This window comes from Pelobates fuscus, chromosome 1 (genome assembly GCF_036172605.1).
Source record: "Pelobates fuscus isolate aPelFus1 chromosome 1, aPelFus1.pri, whole genome shotgun sequence".
Classification (NCBI taxonomy): domain Eukaryota; kingdom Metazoa; phylum Chordata; class Amphibia; order Anura; family Pelobatidae; genus Pelobates; species Pelobates fuscus.
In genome coordinates, this window is record NC_086317.1 from 461172570 (window position 1) to 461189540 (window position 16971).

Sequence of the window (16971 nt, forward strand, 5' to 3'; positions counted from 1 at the left end):
TTCTAAACAGCAAAAGACATTGTCATAGAAACAGACGTGGGGATAGATTCTATTATCGGGGGAAATTTAAAGGGGAACTGTCAGCTCCTGGAATTTACACCGTTCAATAACATCATCTATAACGTGTGTTAACCTTTTATCAAGAGATGCTTCATTTTCTTTTAAATTCACATGATGCATCAAATTACATCATGATCCAGTCCAGGCACGGCCACAGCAAACATGAAATGAAATTGAAATGGAAAAATTTAAACATTGTTAAATGTGTCTCTTCTCTGTATGCTTTCTCTATGCTGATTGCCAGGTGCAAAGGACAGGGTTTATAACAATGACTGACAGGGCGCTTAGACGCAGGTGCCCAGTTGCAGGATAAAGATATATGAAATTCAACATTTCATTTTATTTTTCAAACTACACAAATACATATTTGCTAAATACAGTATTATGTAAACATGATACTAAAAATCCCTGTGACAGCAAATGTGATACTGTTTCATATACTTAATACCTAACAATAATTGACAATCTTTTTACTTAAAGGGCAAACACCCTTTTGCTGTCAATATAGCGATTAACTCATTTGCTGGTCGAGGTGTAACTCCGCCCCTGGCAGCATGGTTTAGGCGTCATTCGCCAGCCCGCAAGACGATTGGTTAATATAAATTCTGTGCAGATATTCATGCACAGTGTGCCATTCATTTGCTGAGAGTGATGAGCTGATGCTCACAGTAAAGTAATGACAATTGACCTGCAGAAGCTTATTCCTCAGTAAACACTTTGAATCAAGCATGTCAAACTTACGGGCAGCGAGCCACAAGTACATGCTTAGTGTTACAGCAGAGTAGGCACCTGCTTTCTCCACATTGCAGGTGCCTACTCTGTTAAAACCTCCGGCCAGGAAGGAGGGCCAGCGAGGGAGCTCAGTGTTCCCGCTCCTCACTGCTCGCAGTCTGTAGTGAAGCCTGGCGCCAGAATATGATGTCACATTCCGGCACCCGGCATCTCTAAACCGCATGCGAAGGAGCAGTGAAGAGCAGATAGAAGATCCCCACTGGACCCCAGGGATAGGCCCCACATCGACTCCCAAAGGTAGAGAGCAATAAAGAAAATGATGTGTGTGCAAGAATGTGTAAGTGTGTGTGTGTCAGTGAGTATGTGTGTGTGTGTGTGTGTCTGTCAGTGAGTGAGTGTGTGTCTGTCAGTGTGTGTGTATCTGTCAGTGAGTGTGTGTCTGTGAGTGTGTGTGTGTCTGTCAGTGAGTGTGTGTGTGTCTGTCAGTGAATGTGTGGTGTCTGTCAGTGTGTGTGTGTGTTGGTCAGTGTTGCATTGGCTGCGACTGGACAGTGGAGTACCTGGAGGTGCATGGAGGCACGCAATGCCACATCAAATTCCGACGTGACATCGACCTGCTCCACCTTCACAGGGTTTCAAGAAGTAGCAGGAGGATCAGATTTGGCACAGGGTGCAGACGGCGCCATTTGGGGTATACCAGACTCCGGAGTCGTATACTGGCAGCGGCAATGTGAGTGGAGTCTGCTTGTTGGCTAGAGGAGGACTTGGATTTAGTATATGGGGGGGACTGGGATTTAGTAGAGCGGGAAGGACTGGAATTTAGTATATGGGGGGACTGGGATTTAGTATATGGGGGGACTGGGATTTAGTAGAGGGGGATGCTGGGTTTTATTTTATACTGTACTTTTTAAAATAGACCTAAGTTTCTATGAAAATTTAAGGGTTCTTTTTTTTTTGCGGCCCTCATAAACTTAAACCTTGTTCATGTGGCCCGTGCCAGACTTTGAGTTTGACATGCTTGCTGTAAGTGATGTCATAACTTCGGTTACTGGGAGTTGTAGTTACAGAAATATCTTCTGCACCAATAAAATACTGCGCATAAGATTATTTGGCCAGTGTTATGGAATGTAAAGTGTACATTATGATTGACTGCGTTGTTTATTTTTCTGAGAGCTCAACGCAGCAGCTGCAAGCAGTGATAATTTTGTAGACTAATAATTTTAGTCAGATTTTAGTTGACTAAAATTTTTGAGATTTAGTCCACTAAAACTAGACTAAAACTAAAACAATTCAGATGACTAAAATACGACTAAAACTAAAATGGACTTTTATTCAAAAGACTATGACTAAAACTAAATTGAAATTTGCCGCCAAAATTAACACTGCACAGAGGGGCTGTGGAAGGGCCAAAAGAGACAGACCAGGGCTTGGGAGAGAGACACCTAGAGGGGCTGCGGACAAACAAAGAGACACAGAGGGGCTGTGGAAGAGACAAAAGAGACGGATAGAGGCTTTAACTAAACCCATTAGATTTTAGTTGTGTCAACTAAAACCTACTGGAGATTTAGTAGACTAAGACTAAAGCAATTCAGATGACTATAATACGACTAAAACTAAAACGGATTATTAGTCAAAAGACTGACTAAAACTAAATTTGAAATTAACACTGACTGCAAGACTGTGCTTTTATTAACAAAATGGTAATTGGGGGCACACCCAGAACACATATTCCTAAGCAGTTGTGTTGCTACAAAGACCAAGATATTTAAACAAATATACATATATAGGAAGAGTGCACACACAAAAACAAAAACACAGTTTTAAATTTTATAAGGCTACTTCAAATCACCCACCTCAGCAAACAAATGTGTTCAGTTCCACCGATTTTATCACAAATATATGGATCTTTTCACTAAATAGTGAGTTTTGGTGACATCAGAACCAAATCTAAACCAAAATAGCAGAGCTGACAAAAATCTTGCATACTGGTTAAATGCCATTTTGTTTTCTATGAAAAAGAGACGTTTATGGTCTAAATTTTCAGCTTAAAGGAACACTATAGTCACCTAAATTACTTTAGCTAAATAAAGCAGTTTTAGTGTATAGATCATTCCCCTGCAATTTCACTGCTCAATTCTCTGTCATTCAGGAGTTAAATCACTTTGTTTCTGTTTATGCAGCCCTAGCCACACCTCCCCTGGCTATGATTGACAGAGCCTGCATGGAAAAACAACTGGTTTCACTTTCAAACAGATGTTATTTACCTTAAATAATTGTATCTCAATCTCTAAATTGAACTTTAATCACATACAGGAGGCTCTTGCAGGGTCTAGCAAGCTATTAACATAGCAGGGGATAAGAAAATCTTAATTAAACAGAACTTGCAATAAAGAAAGCCTAAATAGGGCTCTCTTTACAGGAAGTGTTTATGGAAGGCTGTGCAAGTCACATGCAGGGAGGTGTGACTAGGGTTCATAAACAAAGGGATTTAACTCCTAAATGGCAGAGGATTGAGCAGTGAGGCTGCAGGGGCATGTTCTATACACCAAAACCGCTTCATTAAGCTAAAGTTGTTCAGGTGACTATAGTGTCCCTTTAATGAAAACTCTCTGTTTAGTTAAAAAAAATGTGTGCATTGTGCTAAATCCACAGTCTGCTGAAACATAATTAATTTGTTGTTTTTCCCTACAATGTAGCCATTCATGTTGGAGCTCATATTCACAATGTGATAAACTTTTCCTCAAACTTCATCAACGATTTTGTAGACTTAAATGTTGCTCGTTACAAAAATGAGGTAAGTCATATTTAAAAAAAAATAATAATAATAATTACATGCAAATTACATGTGAAATATATTATAGGTGGCTTCATAGTAAAATTATGGCACCCAAATAGTGTTTATTGGGGGATGATAAAAGAAAATGTTTATCAATAATATGATAATACTACCTTAAAGGGTTACTTCAAACACCATGACCACTTCAGTAATTTTGAAGTGGTCATGATGCTTGGAGTTTGTTTACACCTCTGCCACCATTATTAGGGTGTCATTACTCAGCTCAGGAACAACAGTACCAGGTTGGCCAATGCCACATTTTCACAGTTTTCCATTCATTGGCAGAGAGTCTGGATCAGCTTTTGGTTTCTGTAGCTTGGCAAAAGATGGAAGTGTATCACCAGAATGGAAAGGAGCCTTGGAGACCAGTGGGAACCCATGTTAAATGACAAAACAATACTAAACAGCTTGCAACCATTACCAGGGTACCAGGTAAGGATACTCCTGGCATCATAGCCACTACAGGGGGCTATAGTGGTTATGATGATTGAAGTATCCTTCGAAATTGCCATCTTTAGATTACATAAAAGAAATAAATTGAAACTCTGTGTATGGATTCTCAATTCTGTAGCTCATCTGTATGAATATGAGCTACTGTTTAGTTTGCAAACCACGTCTGCAGAAGACTGTAAATCACTTATTCTTATATCTTAGCTTCTAAAATATTCATTAATTGCAAATATTCTTATGTCAAGTGAAGGACATGTCACATGCAAAGACTGGATTGCTTTCCCAGATGACTAGATACACATTAATTCTGCCATTGCTCGTCTACTCATTAATAAAAAAAAAAAAAGCAAAAAAAAAAAAGCTTGAAGCAGACATTAACCCCTTAAGGACAGACGACGGATATATTCCGTCATGATTCCCTTTTATTCCAGAAGTTGTGTCATTAAGGGGTTAAGATCGAATGAAAGCAAAGCGCTACACTATAGATCCATTTCATAATGCTCATTTATCAGGAATAGCGCGAACATTATTTGTGACATTCTCTATCTACAAGATGACAAAAGATCTAGGACATGTGTCTGATAAAATGAAGATAAATTACAACATAATGAGCCTTTGATCACTTTGTGCCTATTTAATGTTTTGTAAATTAATAATTATATAAAGGCAATTTTTAGATTTTAATCTAATTTTTTAAATTGCGTTTTATTTCAGGATCCAAGAAAAATTATTTTCACTTCTGGTAAGTAGAAATATTTGCAGATTTGTTTTTTGTATGCATCTTGCAATATTACAAGAACAATCAATTTTAATTTTCACTACATTTTGTACATTAGAAAATGTCTAATAAACCTGAGGTGGTGATAGCTCATAGAATTTCTTAATATCATTAAATCCATTCAAGATTGCCACAGCTCAGAAGTACATGTAGCTGTAAACGCATTTTACATTGAGCTGGCTTGGGTACCAGTTGACATAAGAGTGTACCGAGTTTTAATAATTACTCGGGGTAGAGTTCATTTTTATTAAAGCTCAAGGTGATAATACTGTCAGAAATTATTGCAACTCATGTCTACTGAAGAGGTTATCAATTAAGCAAGCAAGTCCCTCGTAGTTACTAAACAACACATTTATACACAGACTGCTAATGTTGTGACTACATTGACAGATGCACAGTTGCACATGACCTGGGGTGTATAATAAACAGGTTGAAGAATGAACTGCTTAAATTACTTCAAGAAGGGTTTATTCACTCAAATAGATAATGTGAGTCAAGTGAATACTCTCCTTAATTTCGAATTATGTGTTTTGTTAGTGTTTGAAATACACCACTGCCTCCACAATTCTTTGTCTGACCCTCTTGTGTCAACAGTATAGATCAGGGTGTTGCAGTGGATGTGATCTATTTGGATTTTGCCAAGGCATTTGATACAGTTCCACACAATAGATTAGTGTTCAAACTCAAGGAAATCGGTCTAGATGAAAATGATTGATCTTGGGTAGAACATTGGCTTAAAAACAGAGTACAAAGAGTTGTCATTAATGGTAAATTTTCAAGCTGGACAGAGGTGGCAAGTGGTGTCCCTCAGGGGTCTGTTCTGGGACCCCTTCTATTTAACATGTTTATAAATGATCTTGAAGACAGCATTGAAAGTCATGTTTCAGTGTTTGCAGATGACACAAAACTTTGTAAAAGAATACAATGTGAGCAAGATATTACTTAGCTGCAGAGGGATTTAGATAGACTGGGCACTCAAATGGCAGATTAAATTTAATGTTGAAAAATGCAAAGTTATGCACTTTGGCGTAAAAAATACACAAGCAACGTATACCCTTAATGGAAGCGAATTAGGGATAACAACACACGAAAAGGACTTGGGAATAGTGATGTCCCGAACTGTTCGCCAGCGAACATAGCTTGTTCGTGGCGAACGCGGCGGGCGAACATATGCGATGGTCGGTCCGCCCCCTATTCGTCATCATTGAGTAAACTTTGACCCTGAACCTCACAGTCAGCAGACACATTCCAGCCAATCAGCAGCAGACCCTCCCTCCCAGACCCTCCCAACTCCATGACGAATAGGGGGCGGACCGACCATCGCATATGTTCGCCCGCCGCGTTCGCCACGAACAAGCTATGTTCCCGGCGAACAGTTCGGGACATCACTACTTGGGAATTGTTATAGACAACAAACTATGCAACAATGTGCAATGTCAATCAGCAGTGGCCAAGGCCAGTAAGGTATTGTCATGCATTAAAAAAGGGCATTCATTGTCTGGACGAGAATATCATTTTGCCCTCTTCATAAATCACTGGTAAGACCACATATTGAATATGCTGTGCAATTTTGGACACCTGTTCTAAAGAAGGATATTATGGCACTAGAAAAATTGCAGAGGCTGGCTACCAAATTAATAAAAGGAATGGAACATATCAGCTATGAAGAAAGGTTAATAAATTTAAACCTATTTAGTTTAGAAAAACGTCACCTGAGAGGGGATATGATAACATTATACAAATATATTCGGGGCCAATACAAACCATTGTGTGGAAATCTATTTACAAACCGGACTTTACATAGGACACAAGGCCATGCGTTTAGACTGCAAGAAAGAAGATTTTGTCTAAGGCAAAGGAAATGTTTTTTTACAGTAAGAACAATCAGGATGTGGAATTCTCAGCCTGAAGAAGTGGTTTTATCAGAGTCCATACAGATGTTCAAACAGCTACTAGATGCATACTTGCAAAAACAATGTAGGGTAATAACTGCTTGATCCAATGATAAATCTGACTGCCATTATGGGGTCAAGAAGGAATTTTTTTCCTAGCTTGTTGCAAAATTGTGCTTCAAACTGTTTTTTTTTGCCTCCTTTTGGATCAACAGCAAAAAAACGAATGTGAGGAAGGCTGAACTTAATGGACACAAGTCTCTTTTCAGCTATGTAACTATGTAACAGTGTGTGATGTATTAAACCCTGTAACAAGACTAATAAATCAGTATGTAGTATGTTTCCCAGCTGCTCTAAACTCTGTCTCGGGTTTGTTGGAAATGGAGAAAAGAATAGCTATTTGCTAAGCATGAGTCTATTTAAAGCCTGCCAACAAGATACTGTTAGAGGACAAGCCTTCTCAGAGAATTTATAACCATTATCAGGAAAACAAGCAATATTCTACGAACAGTACCAGAAGGAGGAATTCATTAGCGAGATGAAAGCAAGACTGGCATTCGCCAGTGCTTATCTCTGCTTTGGTCCTGTGTTAGTCTTTCTAAAAAATTGTGGAGGTAAAATAGTTGTATCAGGAAATTCAGGAGTACCATATCAAACAGGAAGAACTGCAGGCAGAAGAGTTGGGTCATCAGCAGAGCAGTAAGGGATGTGCTTTGTCAGAATTTAGTTCCAAAGTAGTCGTATATAATGTGTGGCAGAAGTACAAGATTCCCAGCACAAGATTATGGCCTTGGAAACCAGTATAATTAACACATTTTCTCAGAGGAAGATTGAGGTCCAAGGAAGAGGTAAAAATGGCTCATCTATCTAACCGTAGTTTATGGTTCAAGAGATTCTGCAGTTGGCACCTCTCCAAGTGGCAGTGAATGGCTCTGAGAGCTGTGTTCTGTACCCCAGGCACAGGGGGAAAAATAGATCTAGTAAATTGAGCTGTCTGTGACACTTTGGTAAATGACTCCCATATAGCTCCTCAACTCTAAAGCCTCTTTTAGAGGCTATGCTGTTTGACTCAACATGTTGACCCTCTTTATCATTGTATACTCTAGCCCTCCTGCAGTGATTAATTAATTTAAAGGTAATTATTTATAGTCCATACAGTACATTCTATCTTCTGAGGATCAATGTAAAATGGCATGTGTTATGCGATAATTACAGTATATTTTGCTTTTAAACATTCTACCATCCTTGACTCCCCTAGCTGTTAAACTGGAGAACTGATATGTCATTGAGCATTGCTATCACCTTAGAAGAAGCAATGTATATATGACTCTTAGTATGGCCTTTTTTGCTTATTAAGGAAATATGCACAGCGTGGAGTCAATAGCAGTTGATTACTTGTGTTGTCCATATAATCCAGTAAATATCAGATAATTTATTTATCTACCAGAAATCAAATCACAAAGGTTTATGTAAATGCAATCAGACTAATGTTTTTCATATTATTATTGCTATTTATTATTATCTTTTAAATGTATTTTTATTTGCTAAGCACCAATATGATTTTACATTTTGTTTTACATTTTGAGTACAGAGTAATTATCAATATGGAATGAAAAAAAACAAAAAAAACAAACATCTATACACATAGATGCAATAAAACCTTCACTGCTTCTAGCATTGTGGCAATTTAGACAATGAATCAAGCTCTATCGGTGAGCCTAAATGTTATAAGGAATGGGGCCTTGATTTTTTATGTTGAATAAGCTTTTCAAACGATTTCACATTTTCAACATGATTATTTAGAAAATATTAATATATATTAAATCAATACATCAAAAAATATAAATTATTACAGAATTCAATATTTTCATAATATTAAATCATTTTACAATTTTAGCCTAGCAATATTAAATGCAAAAATATTATATTAAAGCCTAAATGTGCTATTGCTACTTGAAGAGAGGAAATAAAGAGAGGATTTTTACAAAGAAAGAAAAAGGAAAATTCCACCAGGAAATAGACTGTTGAAGGTATTCAGAAATGCTATGGTATCTACATGGACAGGAACACATGAAGAGTTTCCACTGAAGTCTCAATGAGTGCTCTTGAATGCTATGCTCGGTAAGGCTATGGTATCTACAAGGACAGTAATGCATGGAGAGTTTCCACTGAAGTCTCTACGAGTGCTCTTGAATGCTATGCTCAGAAATGTTATGGTATCTACGTGGACATCAATGCATGGAGAGTTTCCACTGAAGTCCCTACAAGTGCTCTTGAATGCTATGCTCGGAAATGCTATGATATCTACATGGACAGTAATGCATGGAGAGTTTCCACTAAAGTCTCTATGAGTGCTCTTGAATGCTATGCTCAGAAATGCTATGATATCTACATGGACAGTAATGCATGGAGAGTTTCCACTAAAGTCTATACGAGTGCTCTTGAATGCTATGCTCGGAAAAGCTATGGTATCTACATGGACAGTAATGCATGGAGAGTTTCCACTAAAGTCTCTACAAGTGCTCTTTAATTGTATGCTCAGAAATGCTATGGTATCTACATGGACATTAATGCATGGAGAGTTTCCACTAAAGTCTCTACGAGTGCTCTTGAATGCTATGCTCGGAAATTCTATGGTATCTAAATGGACAGTAATGCATGGAGAGTTTCCACTAAAGTCTATACGAGTGCTCTTGAATGCTATGCTCGGAAAAGCTATGGTATCTACATGGACAGTAATGCATGGAGAGTTTCCACTAAAGTCTCTACAAGTGCTCTTTAATTGTATGCTCAGAAATGCTATGGTATCTACATGGACATTAATGCATGGAGAGTTTCCACTAAAGTCTCTACGAGTGCTCTTGAATGCTATGCTCGGAAATGCTATGGTATCTACATGGACAGTAATGCATGGAGAGTTTCCACTAAAGTCTATACGAGTGCTCTTGAATGATATGCTCGGAAAAGCTATGGTATCTACATGGACAGTAATGCATGGAGAGTTTCCACTAAAGTCTTTACAAGTGCTCTTTAATTGTATGCTCAGAAATGCTATGGTATCTACATGGACATTAATGCATGGAGAGTTTCCACTAAAGTCTCTACGAGTGCTCTTGAATGCTATGCTCGGAAATGCCATGGTATCTACATGGACAGTAATGCATGGAGAGTTTACAACGAAGTGTCTATGAGTGCTCTTGACCCTACTCTGCTTCCCTAAATGATTTCCATAAAAGAGCAATGAAATTTAATGAGCATACTTATGCAACATCACATGCAAATAATGTGACATGCTCCCCTTGAGCTTGATGTGACACATACACACTCTGGGACTTACTGATAACAAATTATTCAGCTAAAATGCAATTTATAACAATAACATAACTTATTTACCCAGACTGATTTCTAAACACATTTATTGTAATTTAAAGACACTTTACTGTGAATATTATTGCTGTGGAGCTCTGATATCCACTCAGACACACCAACAATATGGAGCTCATAGAAAAGAGGAATATTGGGATATAAAAGAGGGACAGAGGGATTTGGGCCCAAAATAGGGACTGCCCCTCCTAAATAGGGACACTTGGGAGTTATGGGAAAGACCCTCTTTTGCCTCCAGAACAGCCTGGAATATTTGTAACATGGATTCAAAGAGGAGCTGGAAACACACCATGGAGATTCTGCTGTATGCTGGCATGATAGCATTGAACCGTTGCTGCATGTATAGGAGTATTGTCCCATATCCCTGTTCCCTTTTTCATCAAAGCTTCTATAAAAATTAGTCTTTACTCGTTTGGCTTGCTTACTCAATTCCAACTCTCTTGTCAAACCTCTTCAACAAGGCGTCCGCCTATCCACTCTACTGAGACTGCTCTGACTAAAGTCATAAATTATCTAATCACAGCTAAATCCAAAGGCCACTATGCCATATTAATTCTTATTGACCTCTCTGCTGCTTTTGACACTGTTGATCATGTCCTCATTCTCCAAATTCTTCAATCCCTCAGTCTCTGTGACACTGTACTCTTGTGATTCTCCTCCTATCTCTCCCATCGTTCGTTCAGTTTCCAAAGATACTGTCATGGCTCCCCGTTCTTCTGCCGGCGTGGCCGCACATAAAATAAGCAGCCACGCCGACAGAGATATTGTATACTTATCTTGGTCATGGCAAACCGCTGCCCAGCCTCCTTCCGTTCCAGTTCCCAGCGAGTATGACATTCCTAGAGACACCAGCCACTGCGGTTCAGGTTTTAATAGGAGACTCACCTTCGCCCATATCAAGAGAGTTGGAATCCCCCAAGGATCTGTTCTTGGTCCACGTCTGTTTTCTCTTCATACTTCCTCTCTTGGCAAACTCATTAACTCCTTTGGATTCTGCTACCATCTGCATGCCGATGACACCCATATATATCTCTCCTCCCCTGATCTCTCCCCCGCGGTCTTGCAATGTGTCACTGCTTACCTTTCTTCAATCTCTGACTGGATGTCCTCCCGCTTTCTGAAACTCAATATCTCTAAAATCAAGCTTTTTATTTTTCCCCCTCATAATGCTGATCCTCCTCCTTCACTTTCCCTGCAAGTTGATGGTACTTGATGCGGGCAATATTTTTAAGGTGGAATCAACAGGTTTTGGCAACATACGATATGTGGCACAAAGGTGAGGCCAGGATCAAAGATAACACCAATGAGCTTGCAAGGATGGACTCATATCCAGTATGGTGCTAAAACCTGTTGATTCCACCTTAAAAATATTGCCCGCAAGGGCGGAGCCAAGCTACTGAACCCAGCAGTCGCATGTCTGCACTGCTCCGTATCTCAAGGCCTATCTTCATCGCTATTAACAACCCCTACCCCAAAGTAAGAGACCCTAACTGTACCCCCGGACAGCCCACATTGCCATGGGCCGAAAAACTAAAAAACATGAGGCTGATAAGCTGAGAGTGGGTATGAGCATCGGCAGTATGTGGCAGCAGGCACAAGGCGCCTCACTGCCCAAGATGGCTTCCTACTTGGAAAAGAGGTCCGACTTCTTGCACGACCAAACCTTGGAGCCCGATGAACCGGCACCCGGTTGTCTCCAAACCGGACTCAATGCCAGTAACAAAAACCGACATGCAGGAGCTGCTGGCGGGCCTCTGGAGAGATGTTCACGAGGATATGGCCACATTCCACAAAGACCTACAAGGCCTGACAGTCCGCATGGGCACCCTGGAAGACGACTTCCACAATGCTAAGGAACAACTCACTCACCTGCAACAAGAGATAAACACGCTCCAAAAGCAACATGTCACCATGAAGCAGCAGTTCACAATGATGGAGGATTCCAGGCGCAGCAATAACATTAAAAACAGAGGGGTAGCAGAGACAGTTCCAGAAGCGGACCCTCAAAGGGACTTGATTGTACGCTTCCAAAATGGGCAAGACAAGACAGCGGTAATGGGCACTCAGGGGGAATTCTCCATACAGCTTCAAAAATTCATCTCTCACATTTTACGCAGACTTATCAGGGAGCACATTCGATGGCGAAAAATGCTGCAGCCCTTCACAGCGCTCCTCCGAGCTTGCAACATCTCCTACGGATGGAAGAGATCCCACATGCTGGTGGTACAGCAGGGCGCCATCTCCTACCCAGTCCATGATCTTGAAGGAGCAGAGGCTATTTTGGAAAATCTGGGTCTCCCACAAGACTCTCGCACTAACAGGGGAACAGTGACAATGGCCAGACCGCATACCTGTGACCCGCTAACACGGCCCCATTTGTGTCCCGGAGGACACTGACGCGGCGCAGACACCGACGCGGCGGTTACCACATGAACCCCCACTGTTGGTCTCCTGGACTATACCTATATCAGATACTGCACACTGTATGCATGCTTTGAGACTTGATTCGGTTCCGGTTTAATTTACTGTTTCGTTTTCTGTTTACTATTCTTTTCAATTAACAATAGCCCGTGCTCATGCTATTCATTATTACAAGACAACACATAGGTAAACCCCATCCATGAGTCCCCTCAGGCGGTCACCTAAGGGACAGTGGCTACAGGCCTAGGGGAGCGCTGCCACTTATTCCCCCCCCCCGCCCCCCCGCAGCAAGCCTTAGTCGCACTACCCTATGCCAGCGAGCTGTCCTACAAATGCATCCCACAAAGCCACCAGATAATAACATCAATTGAAAATGTATAATTAAATGCATGTATGTTTTCTTTGGTGGTATATAAACTAAATTGGTAAAACATTATAACATTTTTCCACTGGAGTGTTCCTTTAAGACACTTAAGACATTATGATCTACATTAGCTGCTTGTTTTTATACCCATCGTGGCAATTTTAGTGACACACCATTATATAAAGTTCCTTATTAATATAGAGTTCTTTGAATTGTGCTGTATGATTCATCCTTATTCTGAACTACAAGCATTTTGGAAAATTACTAAATGCAATCATTTGGATACAACATTCTATAATAGGTTAGAACAAATTGCTTCGGTGCACTAAACCATCCTTTTACAACCATAAACAAGTCAAGAAATTGCAATATTGTTTTGATTTTCATTTACCCACTGGTATAAAAAAACTTAACACGCATTTAGTGTTCTCTCCAAGGAGAAAATGAGTCGCTTGTACAGATTATTGCTGGGACGCTGACATGCATTTAAAACCTTAAAATAGACAAACAAGAGAATCACAGGGATAAAAAACTCACGCTGGGTAATATCTCACATGCTGCCGCAATGGAGGTGTCAGAACAGTTTCCTATTAACTGATTATTAGTGGCTCTGATGGCTCTAAGATTCTATTCTTACGCAGAAGGAAAACCAGAAACCAACCATCTGGTATAAAAGACATGTTGCAGGAATTGTTTATTGCTTAGTATTCCGGAAGAGATCATGTAAAACGCTTCAAGAGTCTGATACAATAAAACTCGACTTTTTCAAATATGCTTGTCGCTTTAAGAAACAAGAGTCTCGTTTTTTACATCAATATATTGTTCTGGACAGCTTTAGAACAAGGAACACATGAATAGATCAAAAAGGTGTTTTACTGTGTTTTGAAATAAAAGGCCTTCTTAAAGTATAACTATCATCTATGAAAAGATTAAGTTATTTAAAGGGAAACAAGTCACTTCTCTGGAATTTATACCATTGCAGAACACAGTGAAAATCACCTCCAACTTGTGTTCTTTTTTTTTTTTTTTTTTTTCATAAGATGGTACATTTTTACCACAGTTACACTGAGACTCAGCAGAAAGCAAGGCTAAACCTAAATTATCAAAGTGTTATTCCAAACACTACAGCAGGGTAGTACCAGTACCCCGGCCCAGTTTCCTGGTAATGGAGCAAAAGTTTGCCCATTTACCTGACTACCTTCTAGGCACTGTGGGTCTTCCAGTGGTCAATGACAACATCCGGCTTCTGCATTGGCTGAGAGCGTCAGTTGTCCTCTCTTAGTGACTCAATAGAATTTTGTGTGTAGGAGGTGATGTTACACATCTAGCCACAAAGGGTTTAACGTATTTAAAGCATTTTCATGCAAAATGCTGCATGTACACTGAAGTGGTCATGGTATATGGAGTAAACCTTTTAGCTGGGGTTTTGTCACTTTAATGTAATTAATGGGTAAAAAAACACCTTGTTCTATGCTTTATTAACATAAAGCCTTAAAAATAATTCAAATATTCACTATTAACATTGTGTAACGCTACATACACTTGTAGCAATTAAGAAAGAGAGAGAGCTCAGTCAAGTTGTTTAGACAACTGGCATAACAAAGAAAAACTGTTTGGGCTGTCTGAATAACAACTGGCTGTCTTAATACTGCAGTGATACTTACATTGTACCTTGATATAATTGCTATTCAATAAATAAAATGACATTGGATTTTTTTTTTAAATTTAACTAATAACACAACTTATTTTCTAGTGTTAGCTATTGGATTGGACAAATTGGCTGAAAGTGACTGGTTGCATTCCCCTGCTTCGTGTTAGTAAAGAATATTGAAAGCCATATCTAGATGTTATCATAGTGCCATATCTTAGCAACAGAGAGCTTGCTTAAATCCTGATGTTATTTAAATTCTGCAGCTGCAAAAGCCGAGTTTTACCAAGGTCAACGTAAAATCTCCGTGTGACAGAGCAATAATCCTACTGCTCATAGAATTTAGGTAGACTGGGTCTGAAAGCTAATTGCCCAATGCTGGATAATCTATTTTGTCAGATTTAGAGCAGGATATGCAGGCCAGCAAAAAGCTTTTAAAAAGTATTTAGTACGAATCTGGAATTAAGATTTTTTTTTTTCACTTTCCATGGCAACAAAGCTGATTCCACTCTCTGAGCTTGATGGCAGAGAAAGACTCCTTGCTCTACCTTGGAAAGTTAATAAATACTCATGGTAGTTAACCCTCTGCACCAGAGCTTGATGAAGGTTGCCCAGGGCCTGAAGCACGGTGCCAGATTGTAGCCCCCGTTTTAGAGCCCTGGGTTCTGTTTCTGTGAGTAACGGCTTGGTGGGGGAGCTTCCTGATCCTGACCAATATCAGGTACACACCACTTTAAGAATGCCCTCGTAGTTCCAGCATTCTGAATTTATCAAGAAGCACAAGGGTGCTCTTGAAGTGGTCTGTATATTGGTAGAGTACAACATACCCTCTGTGAAGTGAGGGAGTGCAAGGGATAGAGAGATCTTATGATTTCCCTGCTGGCTTGAGGGGGCCCCACTTAGGACCAGACCTCAAGGCCCAGACAGAAGCTCAATGGTGACTGTCTTGGTTCCCTAATGGATAATCCAGCTTTGCTTTGCACATCCAGAAAGATGTTGCAGTTTTACATTTTATACACCTGTCTTTTTTTATTGAGTTTTGTTAAAAAACAAATACAAGAATGAAAGGAAAAAATGGGAAAGGTAAGTGGAAAGGTTTTACAAAGAATCACATTAGAACCAAATCACAACAATCGTGTACATCATAATTCCAGAATTAAAAGGTGGTTTATATGTGGACTTCTTAGCACTAAAGAAAAGGTAGTGCTTAGGTCACCTTAGGTCCTTGGATGTCATGCCTTAAGCCTCCCGATGTCTCCTCATGCTTCCGGGTTTGACGGAGCTTAGCCACACCCCCTTTGACGCGGTCTGCTATTTAATGCGACCGCACCAGCTGATAGACGCTGGATTATTGAACCGCGTACCGCGCCTAACTCAACGGCTCACATACCTCACTGAGACGACCACATGCTACCGGACCGGACTGGAGGATTATTCAAGTCCCCAACATCTCTCCTCATCATCGACTAGTGCCTGCTCTCTCTTCAACCATTCACTGAAGCAACCGCCTCTGAGGAGAACTGGGGAAACAATCTCTCTACTTCTGGAAGCTAAGTATCTTAAAGTCTCTGAGATAAGAGCTAACAATGCTAAAGTCTTTATTTCAACTTATTAAAGTCTGCTATCAAGTTGTTCAGCAATCCTGCTACAGCTTTCCTCAAATCAAGTATTGTTCAAGTTCAGCTGTACCTGTCTTGCTACAGAAAGTCTTTATTGCAACTTACTAAAGTCTGCTATCAAGTTGTTCAGCAATCCTGCTACAGCTTTCCTCAAATCAAGTATTGTTCAAGTTCAGCTGTACCTGTCTTGCTACAGAAAGTCTTTATTGCAACTTACTAAAGTTTGCTATTAAGTTGTCCAGCAAGCCTGCTACAGCATCCCTCAAATCAAGTACTATTTAAGTTCTGCTGCACCTGTCTTGCGACTAATAATTCCAATGTATACAATCTCTTATAATTTGAACTGTTAACAAGAATAACGGACTCTGATTAATTCTGAACCTTGTCATTGCAAACTGAAGCAAACCGTTTATTATTTAAAGAAACAGTACCTGTTATTCTGGAACTGAAGTCTCAGTTCCATCTAAGTTTCTTAATAAAATATCAAAGTCCTAAGAAATCTGCAGTTGTGTTCCACATCATTTACTGTAAACATGACAGAATAATCCAGCCATTGTAATGGAACCAGCAGATTTCGATTCTAAAGTATTGTTACTGAATCAACGAGTCGATTCACTTAACCAAGGTGTGCAAGACCTGCAGGTTACAAATGAAAGAATTCTCACTTATGTCAGAGACTTACAAACACATACTCCTCATACTGTTCTGCACTCAACTAGCGATCCTGCTGTATGTAACCCTGAAAAATTCTATGGTGATCGTTCCAAATATAGGGAGTTTTTTAATT

At 39.7% G+C, this 16971-nt stretch overlaps 1 protein-coding gene across 1 annotated transcript in view; it reads left to right on the forward strand.

The window, feature by feature from the left end:
• The window catches only part of NOX4 (NADPH oxidase 4), a 236127-nt gene that overhangs the window by 46149 nt on the left and 173007 nt on the right, over positions 1-16971 (forward strand). The window contains exons 5-6 of the mRNA XM_063444952.1: positions 3489-3586; positions 4793-4820. Coding sequence (XP_063301022.1) covers positions 3489-3586; positions 4793-4820 — 126 coding nt within the window. The remainder of the gene's footprint in view (positions 1-3488; positions 3587-4792; positions 4821-16971) is intronic.